This window comes from Lepus europaeus, chromosome 4 (assembly GCF_033115175.1).
Source record: "Lepus europaeus isolate LE1 chromosome 4, mLepTim1.pri, whole genome shotgun sequence".
Classification (NCBI taxonomy): Eukaryota; Metazoa; Chordata; class Mammalia; order Lagomorpha; family Leporidae; genus Lepus; species Lepus europaeus.
Window position 1 is genome coordinate 304,943 of NC_084830.1, and position 24,805 is coordinate 329,747.

The window sequence follows — 24,805 nt, forward strand, 5'->3', positions numbered from 1 at the left end:
GGGACTGCCACGTGCGGGCCCCGGCACGCACCCACAGGCTTCCCGAGCTCGTCGGGACGGGCGTGCCCGGCAGAGCAGCACACCTGCTCCCACTGTGGGGACGGTGGCCCAGGTGAGACACACAACAAGGCTCCTTGGCCAAGCAGCCCTTTATCAGAATCCCAGCACAGTCTGCAGCCAGAAGCCCCGGGCGTGGCTGGCCAGGTCCGTCCAGGGCGCCAGCAGCCAGGGCAGGCAGCCCTCACATGAGCAGGCAGCACGGCCGCTTCTCCACGGGGGCCTCCTCCAAGGGGGCGGTGAGCCTGAGCAGGGGCGGGTCCCTGCAGGCCCCGACGCCACAGTCGGGCTGGGGGCTCTCAGCGTCGGCAGGCAGGCTGTGCTCCGGGGGCTCCGGGGGCTCCGGGGGCTCCGGGGGCTCCGGGGCCTCGGGCCCGGCGGCTGGAGGACGCTGTAGCTTGGCAGCCGCTCGGTGGCGCTTCAGCTCTGCCAGGGTGTGGTGGGCCTTGTCCCGGGCTGGGGCCTCCGGCGTGCTGTTCTCCAGAGGGCTGAGCTGGTAGGAGACGCTCCGGTCCAGCCGCTTGGAGTACAGGTGGCCCCCTGGAGAGCCCCCTACTCGGCCATTGTGTGGCCGGAGCACCTGGGGGTTGTCCTGTGGGCGGGGCCGGGCTGTCAGGAGAGGCCCTCCGGCCTGCCCCAGCCTTCGCTGGGGATGGCAGGGCCCCTGCCGTCAGGTCGCAGCCCAGGCCGTCTACCGGGCCTGCCCAGGGAACGCTCACCTCCAAGGGCGCTGGCTGGAGCTCGGCGTCCGCCCGGCGGTCCTCATCGTCCTGTGGCGGCGCCGGCTGCTGCCACACCACGGCCTCTTGAGCGTGCTCCTTGCGGTACATGTCGGTGCGCTGTGTGAGGCTCACCCTCCTCACCACCTTCCTGCTCACAGGAGGGCAGGGGAAGGGAGGGTTACTCGGCCTGAGCCCCTGCCGGTGCCCTGCCTGCCGGCCGGCAGCCCAACCACTCACCCACGGCTGCCTGCGCTGGACGTGCGCCGGCGCAGCAGGGAGCGCTGGCGGCCCTGGGAGCGCAGGAGGGCGTCATGCTTGTGCTTCAGCTCCAGCAGCTTGGCCCGCACCTCCTCGTCCCCGCACACGTCTGTGGAGAAGGCGCAGTGTCACGGGAGCCCTCCCGGTGCCCCTGCCAGGTGCAGGCAGCCCCCAGCTCACCCAGGGGCGTCTCATCCAGCAGGGACTTTGCATTCAGGTCGGCCCCGTGCGCCACAAGAAGCTCCACCAGGTGCACCTGTGGGCCACCAGCCGGGCTGCTGAGGGGTCTGCAGCAGGGTGTGCCCCCCGCCCCCTGCCCCCAGCCGCAGCACCCACCTGGCCCCAGTAGGCCGCGGCGTGCAGCGGCTCCCAGCCGTCACGGTCCTGGGCGTGCAGGCTGGCTCCATGCTCCAGCAGCAGAGCGGCTGCCTCGCTGAACCCGTTGGCGGCCGCGACGTGCAGCTACAGGCAAGGCCCAGCGCTGAGTCCTGGCCCCTCCGGCAGGCTCCCCCTCCCCCGCTTAGGCAGCTGGGTCCTCACCAGCGTGGCCCCATGGTCCACAGGCCCATCGAGGCTGGCCCCAGCCCGCAACAAGCTCCGAATGTCCTCCAGCACCCGCAGCTCCGGCACCGCCCGGGCCTCCTCAATGCCCTCCTGGGTGATGCCTGTGGGGCACCAGGCTCAGAGGGGGCGTCCCCAGGACCCCCGCCCCCAGGCACAGGCAGCACCCACCACGGCTGGCCATGGCAGTCTCCAGGCAGTCCAGCGTCCGCTCATCTTCGCACAGGTCGTAGGGCATGTTCCCGTCCGCGTTGACGGCCAGGAGATTGGCACCACTGCAGGGGGACGGAGCGGCTGCTGGTCCTGGGACCCTCGTCCACAAAACCAGGCCCCTCCCCCAGGCCCAGGGGAGGGACTGCCTCTGGAGCTCTCCGGCTCCCCTCTGCCTGCACCCACCCTGGCACAAAGCCACACAGCCCACCCTGCAGTCTCCATCTGGGCTCCAGGTCCCCAGAAGCAGGGGACGTGGCCCACCTGCTAAGGGGTGCAGGAGTCGAGAGACCAGGCTACGGAAGCTGTGGGGGAGCGGGCCCGTGTGCTTGGGGGGGCAGAGCCAGGGCTGCCTGAGGAGCACCTGGTGCACCCCTCCCCCGAGGCCCTGAGTGATGGGGGCTGCCGCCCACCACACCCAACCACCCTGGCCTGGAGCACTCCCAGGAGACCTGAGCCCCCGAGTCTGTCCTACCGGAGGGGTGCGGACCCTGGCAAAGAGCCGAAGCCTCACTGTGCCCAGGTCCCTTCCCACCTGCCTGCTCACCAGTGCCACCCACAACAGCATCTCTCCACAGACGCAGGACCCATCCCAACTCCCCAGGGTGCTGGGGAGAGCCGGCCCCAACGCAGACAGCGTAGGCCCTACCGGGCGATGAGCAGCTCCACCAGGTGCAGGTGGCCGCAGGTGGCCGCAGCGTGCAGGGGCGTCCAGCACTCGCTGTCGCAGGCGTTGACGTCGGCCCCCGCCTCCAGGAGCTGCTGCACCATCTCGCCAAAGTCGTCGATGCAGCACTGCAGGTGGGGAGCCTGAGCAACGAGAACGGCCCGGCACCCGCCCCACCCAGCACGCCGCCCCCACCGCGCGCTACCTGGTGCAGCGCCGTCAGGCCGTCCTCGTTGGCCAGGTCAGGGCTGACCCCGCTACTGAGGAACTGCTGGACTGCACGAAGGGGACGTGACGTCAGGCCGGCTCTCCAGTGCCTGCTCAGGCCCCAGGGGTGCGGGAAGGGGAGGACAGCAGGACAGCAGGAGGACAGCAGAGGCGCCGACTCAGGCCCAGGAGCACCGTGCCCCTCCCCCTCCCGCCCCTCAGAGCCCAGGGGCCCTGCCGTGCAGCAGCCTGCCCACAAGCCCACGCCTGGCTCCCTGCCCCCGGCTCCTTCTGCAGGTGTAGGCGGCACCCAGAGCCTTCGGAACCTCGCTGCCCGGCCTGGGGCCCACCCCCAGCACCTCCTCACCCGGCCTCCAGGCCCCTCAGGATGGGCCCTGGAGGCAGCGGGAGGGGCCTGAGCCCATACAGCTGTGGCCGCAGCAGGGAGCCGGTGGCAAGCTCAGGCCCACCCCGCCTCCCAGCGTGGGCAGGAACAAGACTGTCCTGGCATCGCAGCACCCACCCCGCACCCAGCCGAGCCAAGCACAAGGGTCTCCTGCAGGCTCCCACGGCCCAACCTGTGCCCTTGCCGCCAGCAACTCGGCTGCCTCGCCCCGGGACCTCTGTGTGGGCCGGCACACACTCGGGGCACCCACGGCCGAGGCAGCCGGGCCACTCTCAGATGGGCAGGAGTGGCCTCCCACGGACTGCACTGCCCGAAGCTCCACCACACTCACCCTCCTCCAGGTCATTCCGGGCAGCGGCCTCCAGCAGGGCCACACTGGGAGGGAAGAGGACCCGCTTCCGGGGCCCTTGGCCGGCTGTCTCTTCCCGGGGCTGCTTCCCCGGCCCCTTCCTGCCCGGGGCCTCCTTCTCTGCCTGGGCCCACATCTTCACCTGCTGGGCTCGGCGCTTCTGCGCGTGTTTCAGCCGCTCCTGGGTGCTCATCCTGCCCACCAGCGGCATCTCCGCCAGCAGCTCCAGATGCTCGGCCATGGCACGGGCTGCCTGCCCACGGGGCTGCGTGGGGCACCAGAGTAGGGGGCCCAGGGGCCAGGCCAGGCCTGAGAGGTGGGGCAGCTGGCTGCACGGGCACCCTTGAGGGCATCCCCTTGCCAAGGCTTGGTGCCCTCTGCCCCGGCAAGGCTGGGTCGGGAAGACCCCACACTGTGACCAGGAACCGGCAACCTTGGGGGCACAGCCCCAGCAGCACGGGGGAGGCGCCCGCAGCCGCCCCCCAGCCCAGCCTGCACGTCAGCTGATCAACCTGCAGGGCCTGTGCAGGGCGGCACCTTGCCGTCCTCTTGGGGTCAGGGTGCACAGCCCCAAGACCTGGCCGGCCGCAGTCCAGGGTCTCAAGCTAATTGCCCAGATAACGAAGTCCCAGCTTCTTGGCACCGTGCCGGGCAGGAGGCAGGGCAGGGCCCATCGGCAGCGAGCCCGAGAGCCTCTGGGGCCCGGCTGGAAGCCGGCAGCAGCCGTGGTCAGCGCCTGCCTCCCGGGCCTGCCTCCCACGGTCAGTGCCACAGTCCTAGTGGGGAGGCGTGGCCGCAGAGCTGGGAAGCCAGGCTCCTGGGCACAGGTGGCCCGCTGCGCCGTCCTCAGCAGAGCCGTCCCTGCAGCAGCAGCACACACCTGAGAAGCAAAGGACGAGGGAGCACATGAGGGCCGCGCCCAGGGCCCGGCTCCGGGTGAAGCCCACCTGTGTGCCCCACCTGCCCCCCACACAGCAGAGGGCCGAGGGAGGGGCCTCTCGCGCTCCCCCACCTTCTCTCCAGAAGGGCTGTGCAGCTGCGAGAGCCCAGCCACACACCTCCCCACGAGGCCACCCTCCCTCCAGGGCCAGGCCTGCCCAGGACTGGGCAAGCCCCTCCCTGGCCCCTCAGGACCGCCAGGAGCCTCCCGGCCTCGGCCCGCCCTGACTGGCATCTGCTGTCTTCCTCACCAGGCCAGTCCATGCTTTCTCCACGAGGGGCTACAGTAGAGGTCAGGGCATGGTCACTGGGCTGCCCATGTAGGCCTACCAGGGGAGCCGGCAGGGGTCGCAGCGAGGGCCCCCTTCCTCCAGGAAGGGGCCTGACCCAGGCCAGGTCCGTCCTGCTCAGGTGCCCCAGTCTACCGGAGAGCTCACCTGACAGGTGCGACCTGCCGACACCTGGTCCCCTCCACAAGTCTGGTCTCAGAGGCTCTCGGGACTGGGCCAGCAAGGCCGCTGCCCCACCCTGTGCCACGTGAGGTGCGCCCCTGCCCCACCCCGGAGCCCACACCCTGCCAGGCTCTGCAGGCCTGCTGTCACACCACAGACCCACCCAGCACAGGTGCCCTCCCTGCTGCCGCCCACAGCACACCCCTCCTCCCCACGGGCTGGCAAGGTGGGACTTCCACCTCTCAGCTGTTGGTGGCTGTGGGCCTGCCAGGGAAGCCACCTGGATGGCAGCCCCCACGCCCTACCCCTCCCAGGGAGAGCCCAAGCCCAAAGCAGGGCACGCTGCCCCTTCCCAGCACCCACCGCTGGCCACAGCTGGGGAAGAGCAGGACTTCACAACCATCACACAAAGCACCCTGTACATGGAACACCCTCCATGGAGCACCCACACACGGAGCACCCGCACAGGGCACCCCCATGAGCACCCACACACAGAGCACCTCCCATGAGCACCCCGTACATGGAGCACCCACACACACAGCACCCCGTACATAGAGCACCCCGAGGCACAGCCCCGCTGTGTTCTGATCTGACCTCCACACTGGCAGGCACCTGTGAAATGCCAGGAGCAGCACCTGGACTCCGAGACTCCTGGTGGGAGCGGCCTGAAAGCACACTCCACACGAACCTGCGCCGGCCCCTGCCCCGCTCTGGGGCCCACTGCCTGCTCTGACGGCAAAGGTGCCCAGGCAGGGCCAGGCAGGGCTAGGCCCACCCCATGGCGAGCCTCAGGGACCAGCTTCCCCAAACTCGGCCTGCCTGGCCTCGCTGACCAGGGCCAGCCCCAGCGGGGACAGGACAGCCAAACCACCTCATGCTTACCTGCCCACACTTCACCAAGGATGGCTTCCCAGCCGCAAGACAGACACACACAGCACAGAGCCGGGAGGCCCCGTCAGTGGCCACAGTCCCAGCAAGTGCACAGGCAGCTCGCCCACCGCCCTCCAGACCCCTACAGTGCTGGACAGGCAGATCTGGCCCATGGACTCCACGCCTCAGCTCTGAGCCCAGGGGGTCCCGCAGGAATGTGGGATGCTGAAAGGCTCTGGCCACGCCCTCCGTCTGCACGCAGGGCCAGTGGCCTTCAAAGCCCCAGGACAGACACACCTCGCCTTGCACCCGGAGCAGCTGCAGCCCCACCCTCCTCCACACAGGGAAACAGGGGACGCACTAGGCCTCACCAGCAAGGCCCAGCATCCGACCTCCCACCAGGGTCACCATTCCCAGACAGTCTGAAGGGCTAGACAGGAGGCGCCTGCAGCCGACTGCTAGCCATCCCCTCTCCCATCACCTCCAAACACTCCGCCACTCATGTCCCTGACAGGGACACAGTGTCCGGCAAGGTGGGGGTGGCTGGGCTCCAGGGTGCTCTTTGTCCCGGCCTGTCTCCCCACTAAACAGCAGGTCTGCTGAGGATACACTCCGCATCTCAGCCTCCTGCGTGTGTCTGAGGACAGGCAGGCACAACGCAGCCCAGCCAAGGCGTGGATAAGCTCAGGGCCAGGACTCCCAGTGGTCTGCATGGTCCACTCAAGACGCAAGAGGCCCTGGGACCTCAGACACGCATGAAGTTGCGGCTCTGCAGCCCAGGAGGCAGGGTGGCGGCTGCTCAGGGAGCCGGTGCAGGCCGACCCTCACCACTGTGGCTCTGGCCTGGCCTGCCCCAGGGAGGGATCCTAAAGCTCCATCCACACATAACACCTGAAATACCCTCTGGCCACTCGATACCAGGGCCACGTCTATGACAAAACACTGGAAATGACCTAAATGTCCACCAAGGATCTCACAGACAGGCCTGATGGGCACTGTGGCACAGGGGGCTAGGCCACCACTGGGGGCGCCCACATCCCACATCAGAACGCTGGTTCAAGACCCAGCTGCCGCACTCCCAGTCCAGCTTCCCGCTAAGGCACCTGGGAAATCAGGGGACGACGCTCCAAGTCCTTGGGCCCCTGCACCCACGTGAGAACTCAGGATGGAGCTCTGGGGTCCTGGCTTCAGCTGTTGCAAGCATTTAGGGAGAAAATCAGCGGACAGAAGTGCATGTTCCCTCTGCCATCTGCCTTTCAAATCTTTTTTTTTTTTTGACAGGCAGAGTGGACAGAGAAAGAGAGAGACAGAGAGAAAGGTCTTCCTTTTTGCCGTTGGTTCACCCTCCAATGGCCGCCGCGGCTGGCGCCCCGCGCTGATCCGAAGCCAGGAGCCAGGTGCTTCTCCTGGTCTCCCATGGGGTGCAGGGCCCAAGCACTTGGGCCATCCTCCACTGCCTTCCCGGGCCACAGCAGAGAGCTGGCCTGGAAGAGGAGCAACTGGGACAGAATCCGGCACCCCGACTGGGACTAGAACCCGGTGTGCCGGCGCCACAGGTGGAGGATTAGCCTGTTGAGCCACGGCGCCGGCCTGCCTTTCAAATCTTAAAAACAAATGATTCAATTAAGCAGGCGCCTGGCATGTGGTGCAGCCATGAAGCCGCCGACCAGAACACGGGTGTCCTATACGGGGGTGCCTGGTTCAAGCCCTGGGGGGCAGCAGGTGACAGCTCCAGTACTGAGCCCCTGCCACCCACATGCAAGACCCAGCGGGGGCCCAGCTCCTGACTCTGGCCAGCTCTGTTACAGGAATTTGGGAGTGAACCAATAGACAGACGACTTCTCTCTCTGCCTTTCAAATAAAATGAAAATAAAATTTTTAAAAGCACCTGGTGTTGGGGTTGGGGGTTGGGTAAGTGTTGTGGTATAGCAGGTAAGGCACCTCCCGCAACACTGGCATCCCATACAGGCACCTATTTGAGTCTTGGCTGCTCCACTTCCGATCCAGCTCGCTGTTAATAGCCTGGGAAAAGCAGCAGAAGATGGCCCAAGTGCTTGGGCCCAAGAGACCCAGATAAAGCTCCTGGCTTCAGCCTGGACCAGACCTGGCCACTATAGCCATCTGGGCAGTGAACCAGCAGATGGAAGACCCCTGTCTGTCTCTCCCTCACTCTCTGCCTTTCAAATAAAACAATCTTTGAAAAGAAAAAACCACACACAAGGAAGTGTGGACAGGGCAGAGGGGCCCTCAGGGTTGTCCAACCGGGAGCCCTGGGAAGCAACTCTCCAGAGCCAGAGTTGCTTGGGGCCAGCAGGTGACCTTAGGTCAGACCCTGGAAAAGCAAGCACGCACGAGGGAGCACAAGAGCCCTGACACCCGGGGGAGCACACAGAATCTCCTGCCCAGCAGGCCACCCGGACCACAGGAGGCTCTTGGAACAAGGATACAGGTGAGCAGACCCTGCAACACCTCCTTGCAGGAACTGCGGCCTGCACACCCCAAAGCAAGAGCGCTGGACTGAGGAGCAGGCGGAAGATGAGAGGGGAGGCCAGCCGGGGACAGGCCCAGGAGGTGACCCAAGAGGCAGGGGTGGGCAGGGGCCCCGCGCTCCCTCTGCACTCCAGACAGCCCTTGGGCATCACAGACACACCCTGGAGACCACGAGTGTCTAGGAAGCAACCCCAGCCCCGGGGGAGCCTCACAGGTGTGCGGCAGCTCCAGGCCCCCTGGGAACACGCGCCTGCCTCAGCACGCCTGGCCTGAGGTTCCAGCTCTGGCTTCCGACGCCAAGAGGCAGCAGTGACCGCCAGGGTGATCAGTTCCTCCAATCATACAGGAGACCAGCATTGGGTTTGGACCCGCTCTCCCCCGTTCTAATAACAACCAACACCCACTGGAGCACGGGCAAGGATGTGAAGGGCGCTCCACTAAATAGGCCAACAGGCAGGAAGCGAAGAGGCCCAAGCCACCCCTCCAGGCCAGGGGGGGAACCAGAGAGGCCCACTTGCTACTGGTGGGGTGCAGGCCAGGACAGCCATCAGGAAAGCAGCCGGGCAGTTTATCTAGAACATGCAGAGCCCAGCGTCGTGGCACAGCAGGCTAAGCCCAGGCTGGAGCGGCAGTTCAAGCCCCCGCTGCTCTACCTCAGATCCAGCTCCCTGTTAATGCACCTGGAAAAGCAGTGAAGATGGTCAAGTGCTTGAACAGAGTCCCTCCCAGAGCAACATGGATTCTGGTAAAAACGGAAGAGGGCCGGTGTTGTGGGCGTAGCGGGTAAAGCTGCCACCTGCACCCCATATGGGCACCAGTTTGATACCCAGCTGCTCCACTTCTGATCCAGCTCCCTGCTAATGCACCTCGGAAAGCAGTGGAAAATGCCCCAGGTCTTTGGGCCTCTGCACCCACCTGGATGAAGATACTGGCTTCGACCTGGCTGTTACAGCCATTAGGGAGTGAACCAGCTGTAGGAAGATCTGTCTTACTCACTGTAACTTAGCCTTTCGAATAAATAAAATAAATCTTTAAAAAAAAAAAAAAAAAAAAACAAGCAACAGCAGACATCAACTGAGGGGCTGGCCTTGCGGCACAGTGGGTCAAGCCACCACCAGCAATGCCAACATCGACATCAGAGTCCAGCTCTCCGCTAATGCACTCAGGAAGGCAGCAGAACACGGCCCAAGTGTGTGGGTCCCTGCCACCCACAGGAATACCATTATCATTTTAAACATTGTTTTGTTGGCCGGCACCGTGGCTCACTAGGTTAATCCTCCACCTGCGGTGCCGGCACCTTGGGTTCTAGTCCTGGTCGGGGCGCCGGATTCTGTCCTGGTTGCCCCTCTTCCAGGCCAGCTCTCTGCTGTGGCCCGGGAGGGCAGTGGAGGATGGCCCAAGTGCTTGGGCCCTGCACCCAAATAGGAGACCAGGAGAAGCACCTGGCTCCTGGCTTTGGATCAGCGCGGTGCGCCGGCCGCAGCGGCCGTTGGGGGTGAACCAACGGCAAAGGAAGACCTTTCTCCCTCTCTCTCACTGTCCACTCTGCCTGTCAAAAAAAAAAATTATTTTGTATGATACTGACAGAGCTCTTGAGAAAGTGCTATACAACCAAGGTTGTAGAAAATTTTAGGTGATAAAATACCATACAAAGATGCGTCAACAAAAGGGTGCTATAGTGGCAGGGCTATATAAATCCCTACCTTGGATTAGAACCACACCACATTTTGTGCATTTTAGAAAATGGTCAGCGGAATCGTAAAAGCTCAAAGCTGCATTCTAGGCAGCAAAAGGTGCAAAAACAGCCGCACTTCACAAGGAGGGCCGACCACTGCGTCCGCGTGCTGCACCATCTTGGGGACGTGGCTAATCTCTCTCTCTCCTTTTTTTAAATGTGTTTATTAATTTGAGGAGTTACACAGAAAAGAGACACAGAGAAAGAGAGCACACAGGGAAGACACCCCAGAGAGCACGGCACAGCCTCAGTACACAGGGAAGACACCCCAGAGAGGAGGGCACGGCCTCAGCACACAGGGGAGACACCCCAGAGAGGACGGCACGGCCTCAGTACACAGGGGAGACACCCCAGAGAGGAGGGCACGGCCTCAGCACACAGGGAAGACACCCCAGAGAGCACGGCCTCAGCACACAGGGGAGACACCCCAGAGAGCACGGCACGGCCTCAGTACACGGGGAGACACCCCAGAGAGGACGGCACGGCCTCAGAACACGGGGAGACACCCCAGAGAGCACGGCACGGCCTCAGCACACAGGGGAGACACCCCAGAGAGGACGGCACGGCCTCAGTACACAGGGGAGACACCCCAGAGAGCACGGCACGGCCTCAGCACACGGGGAGACACCCCAGAGAGGACAGCACGGCCTCAGCACACAGGGGAGACACCCCAGAGAGGAGGGCACGGCCTCAGTACACAGGGGAGACACCCCAGAGAGCACGGCACGGCCTCAGCACACAGGGGAGACACCCCAGAGAGGACGGCACGGCCTCAGTACACAGGGGAGACACCCCAGAGAGGAGGGCACGGCCTCAGCACACAGGGAAGACACCCCAGAGAGCACGGCCTCAGCACACAGGGGAGACACCCCAGAGAGCACGGCACGGCCTCAGTACACGGGGAGACACCCCAGAGAGGACGGCACGGCCTCAGAACACGGGGAGACACCCCAGAGAGCACGGCACGGCCTCAGCACACAGGGGAGACACCCCAGAGAGGACGGCACGGCCTCAGTACACAGGGGAGACACCCCAGAGAGCACGGCACGGCCTCAGCACACGGGGAGACACCCCAGAGAGGACAGCACGGCCTCAGCACACAGGGGAGACACCCCAGAGAGGAGGGCACGGCCTCAGTACACAGGGGAGACACCCCAGAGAGCACGGCACGGCCTCAGTACACAGGGGAGACACCCCAGAGAGCACGGCACGGCCTCAGCACACAGGGGAGACACCCCAGGGAGCACGGCACGGCCTCAGCACACAGGGGAGACACCCCAGAGAGCACGGCACGGCCTCAGCACACAGGGAAGACACCCCTGAGCGGAGGGCCACACTCCGGCGTTCCCGATGGTCACACGGAAGTTCCCAGGCCCTGGTCTGGCTCCCGGGACTTCTGCTCTCTGATTAGCAAGACTGTAAAGCGTCTCTCCCTGCAGTTGTAACATAGGACATGGCGGAATTCCAGGCCCCCGTACACGGCCGGGATCATCACCTACAAACTGCCTTGAATTTGTTGGAGCTCATGTTGAGAGGCAGAGAGACAGAGGGAGCTTCCATGTCCCAGTTCACTTCCCAAACCCCCAAAGCAGCTGGGGCTGGGCCAGAGCAAAGCAGGGAACCTGGAACTGAAGATGCGCCTCCCCCGTGGCCGGCAGGGACCCAGCAGGCAGAATCAGCCGCGGCTGCCTCCCAGGGTGTGCGCCAGCGGGAAGCGAGCAGTGAGGACAGAACCGCGGGCTCTGTGGAGGATACAGGCCCCCCGAGGGGCGACCTACACAGTGCCAAAGCCCTGATTCTGCCTTTCAGAACAAAGTATTCATTCATGTATTCTGATAGGCAGAGACAGGCAGAGGGCTCTTGCTGCTGGCTCATCCTTGAGATGGCCACGACAGCCAGGTCTGAGCCAGGCCAAAACCAGGACTGCATCTGCTCTCCCACATGGGTGCCGGGGCCAAGCACTCGGGCCATCTTCGCTGCTTCCATGAGTCCACGGCCACCTCCGCAGAATGACCATGCAAGCCACGGTATGACACACCACTTTCCACCACCAAGAACCAATGTAGGGCAGGAGGCAACCCTCGGGAGGGGAGCTGGGCCCAAGACAGAACGGCCCTGCAGTGGATGAGGAACAAGGCCCAAGGGCGGCAGAAGGGGCCCCGCCCCAGGTGCCAGGAGCGCAGGTTCCCTGGGGACGCCCCACACAGCCCATCAGAACAGGTGGAGGGAAGAGACCCTGGAGGCCGAGGGGCAAGAGCACAGGCATGGGCACCCTCTAGTGCCCCCGTGTGGACGGCTGACGTCAGCCCTGGAGATGGCCCAAGCTCCTCACTGCCCTGTGCCCCCACCAAAAGGGCCTGTCCCACAAGTCTGGCCAGGTGACCACACATTAGCCCTGGGAGTCTTGCCTCTGTAGGTGCAGGACAGGCACCCCAAATTCCCCCAGGGTATCAGCATTGCCCCCTTAACATCCCTGTCACTGTGACGTAGGCCACAGACGCACACAGTGCCTCCAACACAACACCACGAGACCAGCACACAGACCACCTGCAGGCCACTGCCCAGCCCATGCCAGGACCTTCACCCAGCCCATGTCAGCAACCCCTCCCCACACCCCACACCGAGAGCCCTGCCCACACCGCAGGACAGCAGTCCCACCCTGGTTTTCTTATGGCTCTCCCAGAGCTCACAGGTGAAGGCCCCGCCTCCCGCAGCAGGAATCACCCCGTTCTCTCCCTCACCTGCTCATGGGCTCCTGAGTCTCCTCCCAGAAACTGACGATGGCTCTCCTTACTCACACCCCTACCTGGGATGGACACCAGGGCACTTCCTGCCTGGACCAGAGCTAGGATGTCCTGCCCTTGAGTCCTGGTGCCCAGTGAGTACCACAGCAGCCTTCTGGGGCTGCCGCCTGCAGTGCCAGCAGCCGTGTGGGCGCCAGTTAGCATCCCAGGTGCTTCACTTCTGATCCCGTTCCCTGCTGGTGCACCTGGGAGGGCAGTGGATGGCTCAGGTCCTTGGGACTCTGCACCCACGTGGGAGACCCAGGGGAAGCTCCTGGCTCCTGGCTCTGCCTGGCTGAGCCCCAGACATTGCAGCCACTTTTGGGGAGTGAACCAGTAGACGGAAGACCTCTCTCTCTCTCCTCTAAAAGCAACTCTTTCAAATAAAATAAATAAATCTTTAAAACTAAACAAAACAGCCTTCCACAGTGGATGCAGCCATCTGAACTCCCCCATTTACATCTATAGGGACATGTGTCCCGTGCCAGCCCCACACAAGGTTAGTGGTATCTCCCTGTGGTTTCCATTTGCTTATCTGAGAATCAAGGTGAGGCATCTTTCCAAAGAATTTCCTCTATTATCTTCTTTTTTAAAAATTTATTTATTTATTTGAAAGTCATAGAGGGAAGTTTTCCATCTGCTGGTTCACTCCCCAAATAGCTGCAACAGCCAGGGCTGGGCCAGGCTGGAGTCAGGAGCCAGGAGCTTCTTCAGGTCTCCCACATGGGTACAGGGGCCTAAGCACTTGACCATCTTCCGCTGCCCTCCCAGGTGCATTAGCAGGGAGCTGGATGGGAAGTGGAGCAGCTGGACTTGAACCAGCGCGCATACGGGATGCTGGTGTCACCTTTACCTACTGTGCCACAGCGCCGTCCCCACTCCGTTATCTTGTAAAGCCAAGTACTTGGTGTCACGTGAATGCCGAGTGCGATGCAGTGGCCTCGGAGATCCTGTGACGGCCTCCTTTAAGAGGCGGAGCCATCCGTGAGGGCTGGACTCTGCCCCACGCACAGTCCAGGATGGCAGGAGGGTTGGTACCTGATGCCAAGGTGCACAGGTAATGGCACGGCAGCGTCCTCTCAGCCCTCTCTGGGAGCAGGAAGTAGCCACCAAGTCTCAGGACACTTGGGTGGGTCCTGGGCGGCAGCCACAGCCCTGAGCCGTCTCGGACACGGGGGAGCCTTCAGTTGGCACAGCCGGGGCTGACAGTGTGACTACAGCCTCAGAGACCCTGATCCAGACCACCCGGGGGAGCAGCCCCCACACGGTAACAAGTGTGGCCGAGGCCCAGGCATGTCTGAGACCCCACAGACAGAGGCTGGGAGGAGGAGCCAGGTCCAGGCAAGAGAGCACACAGTCAGCCAGCAAGTTCCGAGAAGCCGGAGGGAAGAACGGAGGGAGCCAGCAGCGTGCAGGACGTGGCTTGGGCAGGTCGCCAGAGAGAAGGCAGAAGGGGACACGACACACGCACACAACACAGCAGTCAGCTCTGAGCCTGGCCGTCCCCTGTGGCCGGTGGGGACGCCGGCCCGGCGGCGGAGGCCGGGGTCACGATGCCTGCAGCTCTGTCAACCACACTGCACATACACACGGAAGACCCCACGGGAGGAAGACTGGGACGCAGCACTGTGCACCACCCACGGCAGCTGCAAGGTGGGGACAGCCCACGCACACAGCCACCAGAAGGCATGCAATTCTGCTACATGCTACAAGCACATCAGACAGAAAAGACAGACATGTGTCAGACAGGCACTGAAAGGGACACGGGCAGAAGTCACCAGAGGTGGAGGAGGGGAAACGCAGGGCGAGTGCACAGCTCCCTGCCAACGCACCTGGGAAAGCAGCAGCAGATGGCCCAAGTGCTTGGGCCCTGCACCCACGTGGGAGACACGCAAGACACTCCCGGCTCCTGGCTCCTGCCTGGCCCAGCCCTGGCCGTTACAGCCATTTAGAGAGTGAACCAGCAGACGGAAGATCTCTCTCTCTCTCCCTGTCTCTTTAACTCTGCCTTTCAAATAAATAAATAAACCTTAAAAAAAGAAACACACCCCACACCCACATAGAAGATGCTCTGACCTGAGGGTGCACAGTGTCCCCCACCAGCGTGACCAATCCTTCTGTGTGCAGCACAGACGCCAGCTGGGCTCGGCCACCATCTGCCTGGAGGGGGCACCAGACCCCACAGGCGGGGGCTCAGGGCCCAGACGGCCCTCAGGGTCAGGCACAGCCTCCCCCCCCCCCCCCCGGCTGTTACATGTGCTGCTGACCACTGACTACCAGCCAGACCCCACAGGCGGGGGCTCAGGGCCCAGACGGCCCTCAGGGTCAGGCACAGCCCCCCCCACCCCAGCTGTTACACGTGCTGCTGACCACTGACTACCAGCCAGACCCCACAGGCGGGGGCTCAGGGCCCAGACGGCCCTCAGGGTCAGGCACAGCCCCCCCCACCCCAGCTGTTACACATGCTGCTGACCACTGACTACCAGCCAGACCCCACAGGCGGGGGCTCAGGGCCCAGACGGCCCTCAGGGTCAGGCACAGCCCCCCCCACCCCCGGCTGTTACACGTGCTGCTGACCACTGACTACCAGCCAGACCCCACAGGCGGGGGCTCAGGGCCCAGACGGCCCTCAGGGTCAGGCACAGCCCACCCCACCCCAGCTGTTACACGTGCTGCTGACCACTGACTACCAGCCAGACCCCACAGGCGGGGGCTCAGGGCCCAGACGGCCCTCAGGGTCAGGCACAGCCCCCCCCACCCCGGCTGTTACACGTGCTGCTGACCACTGACTACCAGCCAGACCCCACAGGCGGGGGCCCAGACGGCCCTCAGGGTCAGGCACAGCCCCCCCCACCCCGGCTGTTACACGTGCTGCTGCCCGGCCAGCCACACATGGGGCTCTCACACTCCCACCCTGGGCCCCAGTCATCTGCCTGAGCAGCTCCAAGAACTCAGGGAGGCACTGGCTTACCACGGGGCAAACAGAGGGCGCGAGGCGGCTTCTCTGGCACACCCTCCCCGTGGCCGATCGTCTGCAAGCTCAAAGGGTCTGTGGGGATGCAGAGACTGGAGGGAAAGCCATCGAGGCCCGAGTCTGGGTGCCACAGTTCTCTGTCCCCAGGGCAGGCCCCTCTGGGGGGTCTCGGTGGCTCTGAGTGGCTGCAGTCTGCTTCGGGGAGAGTCAGTGCCACAGGCTCGGCCTCACCACTGCGGGACCAGACTCGCCAGGGCGCGAAAGCTGGAAGTCAGGGGCCGGCAAGGACACAGCTCCTCAGCCACAGAAGACCCGATCGCATGCACAGAAAATACCAGGAGCCGGGGCCGGCACCGTGGCCTAGCGGGTAAATACTTAGAGGAGCCGGGGCCGGCGCCGGGGCCTAGCGGGTAAATACTTAGAGGAGCCGGGGCCGGCGCCGGGGCCTAGCGGGTAAATACTTAGAGGAGCCGGGGCCGGCGCCATGGCCTAGCGGGTAAATACTTAGAGGAGCCGGGGCCGGCGCCGTGGCCTAGCGGGTAAATACTTAGAGGAGCCGGGGCCAGCGCCGTGGCCTAGCGGAAAATACTTAGAGGAGCCAGGGCCGGCACCGTGGAGTAGCAGGTAAATACTTAGAGGAGCCGGCACCGTGGCCTAGCGGGTAAATACTTAGAGGAGCCGGGGCCGGCGCTGTGGCCTAGCGGGTAAATACTTAGAGGAGCCGGGGCCGGCGCTATGGCCTAGCGGGTAAATACTTAGAGGAGCCGGGGCCGGCACCGTGGAGTAGCGGGTAAATACTTAGAGGAGCCGGGGCCGGCGCCATGGCCTAGCGGGTAAATACTTAGAGGAGCCGGGGCCGGCGCCATGGCCTAGCGGGTAAATACTTAGAGGAGCCGGGGCCGGCGCCATGGCCTAGCGGGTAAATACTTAGAGGAGCCGGGGCCGGCACCGTGGAGTAGCGGGTAAATACTTAGAGGAGCCGGCACCGTGGAGTAGCGGGTAAATACTTAGAGGAGCCGGGGCCGGCGCCATGGCCTAGCGGGTAAATACTTAGAGGAGCCGGGGCCGGCGCCATGGCCTAGCGGGTAAATACTTAGAGGAGCCGGGGCCGTGGCCTAGCGGGTAAATACTTAGGAGCCGGGGCCGGCGCCGGGGCCTAGCGGGTAAATACTTAGAGGAGCCGGGGCCGGCACCGTGGAGTAGCGGGTAAATACTTAGAGGAGCCGGGGCCGGCGCCGTGGCCTAGCGGGTAAATACTTAGGAGCCGGGGCCGGCGCCGTGGCCTAGCGGGTATACTTAGAGGAGCCGGGGCCGGCGCCAGGGCCTAGCGGGTAAATACTTAGAGGAGCCGGGGCCGGCGCCGTGGAGTAGCAGGTAAATACTTAGAGGAGCCGGCACCGTGGCCTAGCGGGTAAATACTTAGGAGCCGGGGCCGGCGCCGTGGCCTAGCGGGTAAATACTTAGAGGAGCCGGGGCCGGCGCCGTGGAGTAGCAGGTAAATACTTAGAGGAGCCGGCACCGTGGCCTAGCGGGTAAATACTTAGGAGCCGGGGCCGGCGCCGGGGCCTAGCGGGTAAATACTTAGAGGAGCCGGGGCCGGCGCCGTGGCCTAGCGGGTAAATACTTAGAGGAGCCGGGGCCGGCACCGTGGAGTAGCGGGTAAATACTTAGAGGCGCCGGGGCCGGCGCTGTGGCCTAGCGGGTAAATACTTAGAGGAGCCGGGGCCGGCTCCGTGGCCTAGCGGGTAAAGCCGCTGCCTACAGTGCCAGCATCCCACATGGGAGCCAGTTCAAGTCCCAGCTGCTCCTCTTCCAATCCAGCTCTCTGCTGTGGCCTGGGAAAGCAGTAGAAGACGGCCCAAGTCCTTCGGGCCCTGTGCCCATGTGGGAGACCCGGAAGAAGCTCCCGGCTCCTGGCTCCAGATTGACATGGCTTCGGCCATTCGGGGGTGAACGAGCGGATTGAAGACCACCCCACCCCCACCCCCACCCCCCCGCGCGCCTTTCAAATAAATACATCTTAAAAAAAAAAAAAAATACTTAGGAGTCCACAAGAGGGTTATGAGAACAAATAGGTACATTAACAAAGCTGTAAGAGACAAGGAAACGTGCCAGCATCACTTGTGTTTTTAAGATTTATTTATTTATTTGAAAGGCAGGGTTATACAGAGGCAGAGAGAGAGAGAGAAAGGTCTTCAATCCACTGGCTCACTCCCCAAATGGCTGCAATGCCCGGAACTGGGCCGATCCTAAGCCAGGAGCCAGGAGCTTCTTCTCAGTCTCCTACATGAGTGCAGGGCCTGAGCACTTGGGCCGTCCTCCACTGCTTTTCCAGGTGCATTAGCAGGGAGCTGGATCAGAAGAGGAGCAGCCGGGACTTGAACTGGTGACCACATGGGATGTCCATGCTGCAGGCAGAGGCTTAGCTTGCAATGCCACAACATTGGCTCTGTGAACTCTGAAAATCTGATAAGTAACCCATTTGTTGAGGGAAAAAAATTTGGACACTTCACAAAATAAAATACACAAGTAGCCAATAGAATAAACGCCAAAAAAGATGCTCAAATTGGGGCCAGCACTGTGACGCAATGGGTTAACGCCCTGGCCTGAAGTGCCAGCATCCCATATGGGTGCCGGTTCAAAACCCGGCTGTTCCACTTCCCATCCAGCTGTCTGCTGTGGCCTGGGGCAGCAGTAGAAGACGGCCCAGGTCCTTGGGCCCCTGCACCCATGTGGGAGACCCAGAAGAAGCTCCTGGCTCCTGGCTTCAGATCGGCTCAGCTCCGGCTGTTGTGGCCAATTAGGGAGTGAACCATCGGATGGAAGACTCTCTCTCTCTCTGCCTCTCCTCTCTCTGTGTAACTCTGACTTTCAAATAAATAAATAAATCTTTAAGAAAAAAAAAAAAAAGATGCTTAAGTTAACACAAGTTACAACCACAACGAGCTACAACAGACACCCCCGAGAACAAGGCCTGAAAGGTGGCCGTCCTGTCAAGGAGACGTGTGCTGGGAGGACAAGGACAGGCCTCTCAGAGTGGCCCGTACCCACTACCCAAGAGAACCAAAGATGCTTCACACGCGGACTCGCGGACTGCCCATCCACACGCGTGCTCCTGACACAGGACACCGGATGTATGCACTCAGCACAATGCCACACCAGCAGGAACGAGCGGACGCACGAGCCACTGCTACCTCAACCTGCACAACACCAACTGCGACAGAAGCAGGTGCAGAAAGCGGGGGAGGGGGGTGCTGTGGCACAGCGGGTAAAGCCGCTGCCTGCCATGCCAGCAGCCCACATGGGCACAGTTTGAGTTCCGGCTGTTCCACTTCCAACCCAGCTCCCTGCTGACACGCCTGGGAGAACAGCAGAAGATGGCCCCAGTGCTCAGAGACCCTGCACCCACGTGGGAGACCTGGAAGAAGTTCCCAGCTCCTGGCCTTGGACTCACCCAGACCTGACTGTTGCAGTCAGGAGAGTGAACCACAGGATGGAAGACTTCTCTCTTCCTCTCAGTAGCTATACCTTTCCAAAGAATAAGAGAAAATAAATCCTTAAAAAATAAAGAAAAGAGGGGCTGGGTTAAAGCCCTGGCCTGAAGTGCAGGCATCCCATATGGGCAGAGGTTCGAGTCCCAGCTGCTCCACTTCCGATCCAGCTCTCTGCTATGGCCTGTGAAAGCAGCAGAGGATGACCCAAGTCCTTGGGCCCCTGCACCCACGTGGGAGACCTGGAAGAAGCTCCTGGTTCCTGGCTTCAGATTGGCACAGCTCTGGCCGTTGCAGCCATCTGGGGAGTGAACCAGCAGATGGGAGACCTCTCTCTCTGTCTCTCTGCCTCTCCTCTCTGTGTAAGTCTTTCAAATAAATAAATAAATAAATCTTTTTTTTAAAAATTTAAAAATAAAGAAAAGAACATAACCCAAGAGTGCTGCCCCACTCTGAACCTGGTGTGCCTTCCGCTCCCACACTGGGCCCCTGGGGAGGCCAGGGGCTTGGAGCGGCAGTGAGCCAGGGCTCAGCACCCTCTCTACAGGAAGAAAAGTAACAGGACAATGCTCCATGGCACATTACGGGGTACGGAGTTCACATCTTAGTGCTCGCAAACGCTACAGTTCTGTTGAAACAGCTCATCTGTATCGCCTGCCACTGCTCGGCTCCACACAGCAGCACGACGCGGTGTTCTGCGGAAGCCACCTGGCCAGCAAAGCTGAAAACGTCTGCCGCCTGCAGCCCCCACCCCTCATCATCATCACCTGTTCCTCCCGTCACCTTCTAGTACCCGAGGGCACGTGGCGGCTCCTGTCACTCACGTCTCCACCCTGTTTCGACATTCTTATGAACGTATACAATTTTTTAAAAGTTTATTTGAAAGACAGAGTTAGAGAGAAGGAGAGCAGACAGAAAGGTCTTCCATCCCCTGGTCCACTCCCCAGTGGCTACAATGGCTGGGGCTGGGCCAGGCCAAAGCCAGGAGCTTCTTCCAGGTCTCCCACATGGGCACATCTGCTGCTGCTTTCCCAGGCCATCAGCAGGGAGCTGGATCAGAAGTGGAGCAGCCGGGACTGGAACCGGTGCCGCAGGCAGAGGCTGTACCCGCTGGGCCACGAGTCCTTTACTGTGGGCTCCCCTGCTGACCCTCAGACCTCACGCAGTGCTGACCCCAGGAAAGAGCCAACAGCTGACCACCTGCTGAGTGTGCAGCGCAGCTCCCGAGGAGACCCGGACACAGGGCCGGCCTGCCCCTGGCCAGGCTCTCGCCCTGCCCGCACACAGCTGGGCCAGGGACGCTCAGAGGAGGCTCCCGAAGACCCTGGAGGTGAGCAAACAGCCAGACACCCTGCTCTGGCCACAGGCAGAGGGGGTCACCTGAGCCGCCTGCAGTGCAGACATCACAGGAAGTGGCCCGTGACGCCGCCCAGAGCTCCCCAAGGTGCGGCCCAAAGATGCCCACGTCCCCTAGCTAGGCGTCTGCTGGCCCAGGCAGCCCTGTGGGGACAGGTGAGGGATGAGGCCAAGACGGGCCAATCAAAGCCGGCAGAGTGGGCGTCCAGCGGGGCGTCGGCGGAGGGGAGGAACTCCCCGCTGCACCCCAGCTCTGAGCACGACTGGGCGGGCGGCCTGAGGCAGGGGCAGGCAGCTGACCACTGGGAGCCCTGGACACCCGTCACAGTGAGGGACCAGGAGGTCCCCGCAGGCAGCCCCCTCGGGAAACGGGTGCACGCTGGGCCGGGGCGGCGCTGACTCTGATGGGCACCAGAGGGCCAGGTGCTGCGGGCAGGACGCGGCCCCGCGCCCAGGTAGGGCTCAGAAGCGACGGAGAGCGCGGGGCCGGTGCTGGCTCGCGACACCTCCCCGCTGCGCCCACGCCCCGGCTCCGGCCCACAGGGGCCGCCGGGCGCCCACGCCCGCGGTCAGTGTGAGGCTCTAGCGCGCCGCAGGCCGCAGGCACAGCCACGTCCGGGCAAGGCAAGCCCAGCTGACCTCCACGACCGAGGGGCCAGACCCCCTCACACTCGGACAGAAGCAGCGCCCTCGCGGCGGCCTCCACGGGCCGCCGACGCCCGGGCGGGGCCCGCCAGACCCATCTCCCCAGCGCCCGCACCTGGGCCCGGCTCGGCCGCCTCCGGCCTGGACAGGGCCCCCGCCCCGCCCCCTGGCCCTCGGCCCCGCGCCGCCGCAGGCCCGGAGCTCCGCGCCTCACCTCGCTCTCGCGCCGGCAGCTGCCCCGGTCTCATCTCCCTCGCAGGGCGGTCTGCAGCTCGCTCTCCTCGGTGCCGCGGGGGCGGGCCCCGCGCCCGGCCTTCTCCATGGCAACGCTACACTTCCGGCCCGCGCGGCCCAGAGCCGGAAGCCGCGGTGCCCCATGGGAGGCGGGGCGGGGCCTGGGCCGCCGGGGCGGGGCGGGGCGGGCGGCGCGCTCGGGAGGGGCGGGGCGGGCGGCGCGGGGCGATGGTGCTGCTGTGGCCCGGCCCTCCGGGCGGGTGATCGTCCATGTGAGCTGGACTTTTTAGATGTTTTTAGCTTACTCGATTTCCTCCTGTTTGAGAGACCCACAGAGCCAGCAGGAGCCGGAGGCCCGAGCAAAGCCTCCCGGGTCTCCCACGTGGGTGGCGGGGACCCATTACTGCGGCTGCTCGGGGCGCGCACCTGCAGGAAGCTGGGTCGGCGGCCGGGAGCTAGGAGCTCCGGCATGGGGTCCGGCATGGGGTCCGGGTGTCCCGCCGCCGCGTGTGGCGTCCTGAGGAAGGCGGGAGTGCCCCGCGCGTGCCTGCTTGCGCGGGTGGAGGAAGCGGCATGTGCAAGAGTGAGAGGTCCAGGCCGGCACTCGGGATCCTCCTGGCAGCAAGGGAGGCCCCAGGGCGTCCCACGCGAGCCTCACCCCACGGGGATCCCGCTCCCTGCCAGTGTGCCGGGGAGAGCAGCACAAGATGGCCGAGTGCCTGGACCCCTGCACCCACGGAGCAGACTGGAGGAGCTCAGGGGAGCAGCCCCTGCCACTGTGGACTTCTGGGGGAGTGGGCCAGCAGGTGGGGGATGGGTGTGTGTGTGTAAGTGCCTTTCCAATAAATAAGTCCTTAAAAATAGTAATAAAAAAAAGGCCAGTAAGGAGGGGCAGGCTTTGGAGCAGAGGTTAGCTCTCACTGGGGACACCCACATGCCGTGTCGGAGAGCCCCACTTTCCACCCCAGCTTCCTAAGGCGCTCCCTGGAGGCCCCAGGTGCCGGATGGCGCCGGTGGCTGGGTTCCTGTGGCCCTGTGGCTCCTGGCTTCACCTGGCCCAGCCTCACCTGTTCGACTGGGGAGTAAGCCGGCAGATGGAACGTGTCCATCTGCTTTTCCAGTAAAAGAGAGAACATCTCTGCTGACATAGCGGGGTTCAGAAGCCACAGGCACTAACCCCCCAGAAACAGGAAGCAGAGGGCCACAACAGGAGTGCTGAGGTGACCGGTGTGCAGGGGGCAGCCAGCCAGTCGGCCATAGCTGGGGAAGGGGCTGACCCCATGAGGGGCCCGGCAGGAGCCGTGAGGCACCCCCCAGGGCACACTCAGCCCCTGCTCCCCACGGGGTGGGCACACAGGCCTTGGCTGACTCAGGGGCAGAGCTACAAACCAGATGGCCAGGGAGGAGAGGCTGAGGGCCCCCTTTTCCGCTCCTGGGGGTGGGGGGACGCCTCGGTGGCCTTGCCCCAGGAAGCCCTCCTGATGGTGACTGGTCAGATAAGCTGCTCCGGCTGGAACTCCAGGGGGCCTGGCTCTGTGCCTTCCAGGAAGCCTGCATGGGCAAATCTGTCCCCATCTGTCGGACGGGCACCTGAGGCCTGGCCTGGGCACAGGGGAGGCAGGCCACGGTCGTACCCGGGGCTCTTCCTGCCAGCTCCTGGCCCAGGGGGAGGGGCTGACCCTTCAGGGGGTCGCCTGTCCGAAGTCCCCACTGAAATACTCTCTGCCCCTCCCTTCCAGATTAACCGAAACTTGCTAATTGTAGCAGCCTCCGCATGCTCCCCTCCCCCACGGCGTCTTCCTCCCTCCCCTCCCCCTTCTATCCGAATGATAAAGGGCCTGGCCCGCCAACCCCCGCCGGCCCCAGGCCCCGGCCCACCTTCCCCACTCCGTCCCTCCACGCCGAGCCCTCCGGCAGGCCCGGCCTGGACCCGCGCCCTCGCCCTCCCACCCATGGGGCCCTGCAGGGACTCCCAGGCAGAGTCGCCCTCCGAGCGCCCCAAGAGGAGGAAGAAGAGGTACCTGCGGCATGACAAGCCCCCCTACACCTACTTGGCCATGATCGCCTTGGTTATCCAGGCCGCACCCGCCCGCCGGCTGAAGCTGGCCCAGGTGAGACAGCCCCGCGCCCCTTGCTGTCCGCCCCCTCCACCACCAACCTGCAGGCGGCTCTGGCTACAGCCCCCTGCGCCCGGGGGCCATCCTGGTCGCCCCCAAGCCCGGCTGTGGGGTAGGGTCGCTGCCCGTGCCCCAGGCTCAGCGGCCTCCCTCCCTCTGGTTGCAGATCATCCACCAAGTGCAGGCCGTGTTCCCCTTCTTCAGGGATGACTACGAGGGCTGGAAGGACTCCATCCGCCACAACCTTTCCTCCAACCCGTGCTTCCGCAAGGTGGGACAGCGACGGGCAACGCCCTGAGGGGGGTGGGGAGGGCGGGCCGGGCACAGAAGGCCGGAGCCTCAGGGTCCGGAGGCCTCACGAAGCCTGCCCACCCACCCCCTTCCAGGTGCCCAAGGACCCTGCGAAGCCCCAGGCCAAGGGCAACTTCTGGGCAGTCGACGTGAGCCTGATCCCGGCCGACGCCTTACGGCTGCAGAACACGGCCCTGTGCCGGCGCTGGCAGAACAGGGGTGCGCACAGAGCCTTCGCCAAGGACCTGGGCCCCTATGTGCTTCATGGCCGGCCCTACCGGCCACCCAGCCTGCCACCAGCGGCCAGCGAAGGCTTCAGCATCAAGTCCCTGCTGGGGAACCCCGGGGAGGGACCACCCTGCCCGCAGCAGCCCAGAAGGGCCGGACAGGGCAGCCCAACCCCGGCAGGCTCGAGGGGCAGTGAGGGGGAGGCAGTGCACACCCCACCCCTGCCCTCCTCTGAGAGGCCCCTGTGGCCCCACCAGCCCCTCCCCAAGCCCACAAGAGTGGAGGGGGTGGTCTCCCAGGGCACAGACATCCGCCCCTCTCCCCTCACTACCCCAGAGCCCAGGCCCTGGCCAGTCCACTTACTGCCAGGAACCCCAGATCCCACGGGGCTGCCCACGGGGGGACACAGGGCCTCACTGTGGGGGCAGCTGCCCACCTCCTACCTGCCCATTTACACTCCCAACGTGGTCATGCCCTTGGCCTCACTGCCACCCACCTCCTGTCCCCAGTGCCCACCCTCGACCAGCCCAGCTTACTGGGGTGTGGCCCCTGAATCCCAGGGGCCCCCAGGGCTGCTCTGGGACCTGGACGCTCTCTTCCAGGGGGTACCGCCCAACAAGAGCATCTACGACGTGTGGGTCAGCCACCCTCGGGACCTGGCTGGTGCCGCCCCAGGCTGGCTTCTATCCTGGTACAGCTTGTGAGGCTATGGGGGCCGGGGTCGCCTCTCCCTCCCGCCCGCCCCCACCAGCTCCAGGGCCCA

At 64.0% G+C, this 24,805-nt stretch overlaps 2 protein-coding genes across 2 annotated transcripts; one reads left to right on the top strand and one right to left on the bottom strand.

The window, feature by feature from the left end:
- Positions 1-75: 75 nt before the first annotated feature.
- PPP1R16A (protein phosphatase 1 regulatory subunit 16A) lies at positions 76-21,504 on the bottom strand. The gene is made up of 11 exons (XM_062187834.1): positions 21,387-21,504; positions 3,420-4,317; positions 2,681-2,751; positions 2,458-2,603; positions 1,770-1,873; positions 1,578-1,702; positions 1,374-1,499; positions 1,218-1,293; positions 1,017-1,146; positions 777-927; positions 76-649 (listed from the first exon to the last, which is right to left on the bottom strand). The coding sequence occupies exons 2-11, from the start codon at positions 3,676-3,678 to the stop codon at positions 242-244; spliced, it is 1,596 nt and encodes a 531-aa protein (XP_062043818.1). The 5' UTR covers positions 3,679-4,317; positions 21,387-21,504; the 3' UTR covers positions 76-241.
- FOXH1 (forkhead box H1) lies at positions 19,745-24,746 on the top strand. The gene is made up of 6 exons (XM_062189396.1): positions 19,745-19,759; positions 19,850-20,026; positions 21,071-21,456; positions 23,373-23,517; positions 23,690-23,794; positions 23,910-24,746. Exons 1-6 carry the CDS (start codon positions 19,745-19,747, stop codon positions 24,744-24,746), a joined length of 1,665 nt encoding a protein of 554 aa, XP_062045380.1.
- Positions 24,747-24,805: the final 59 nt, after the last annotated feature.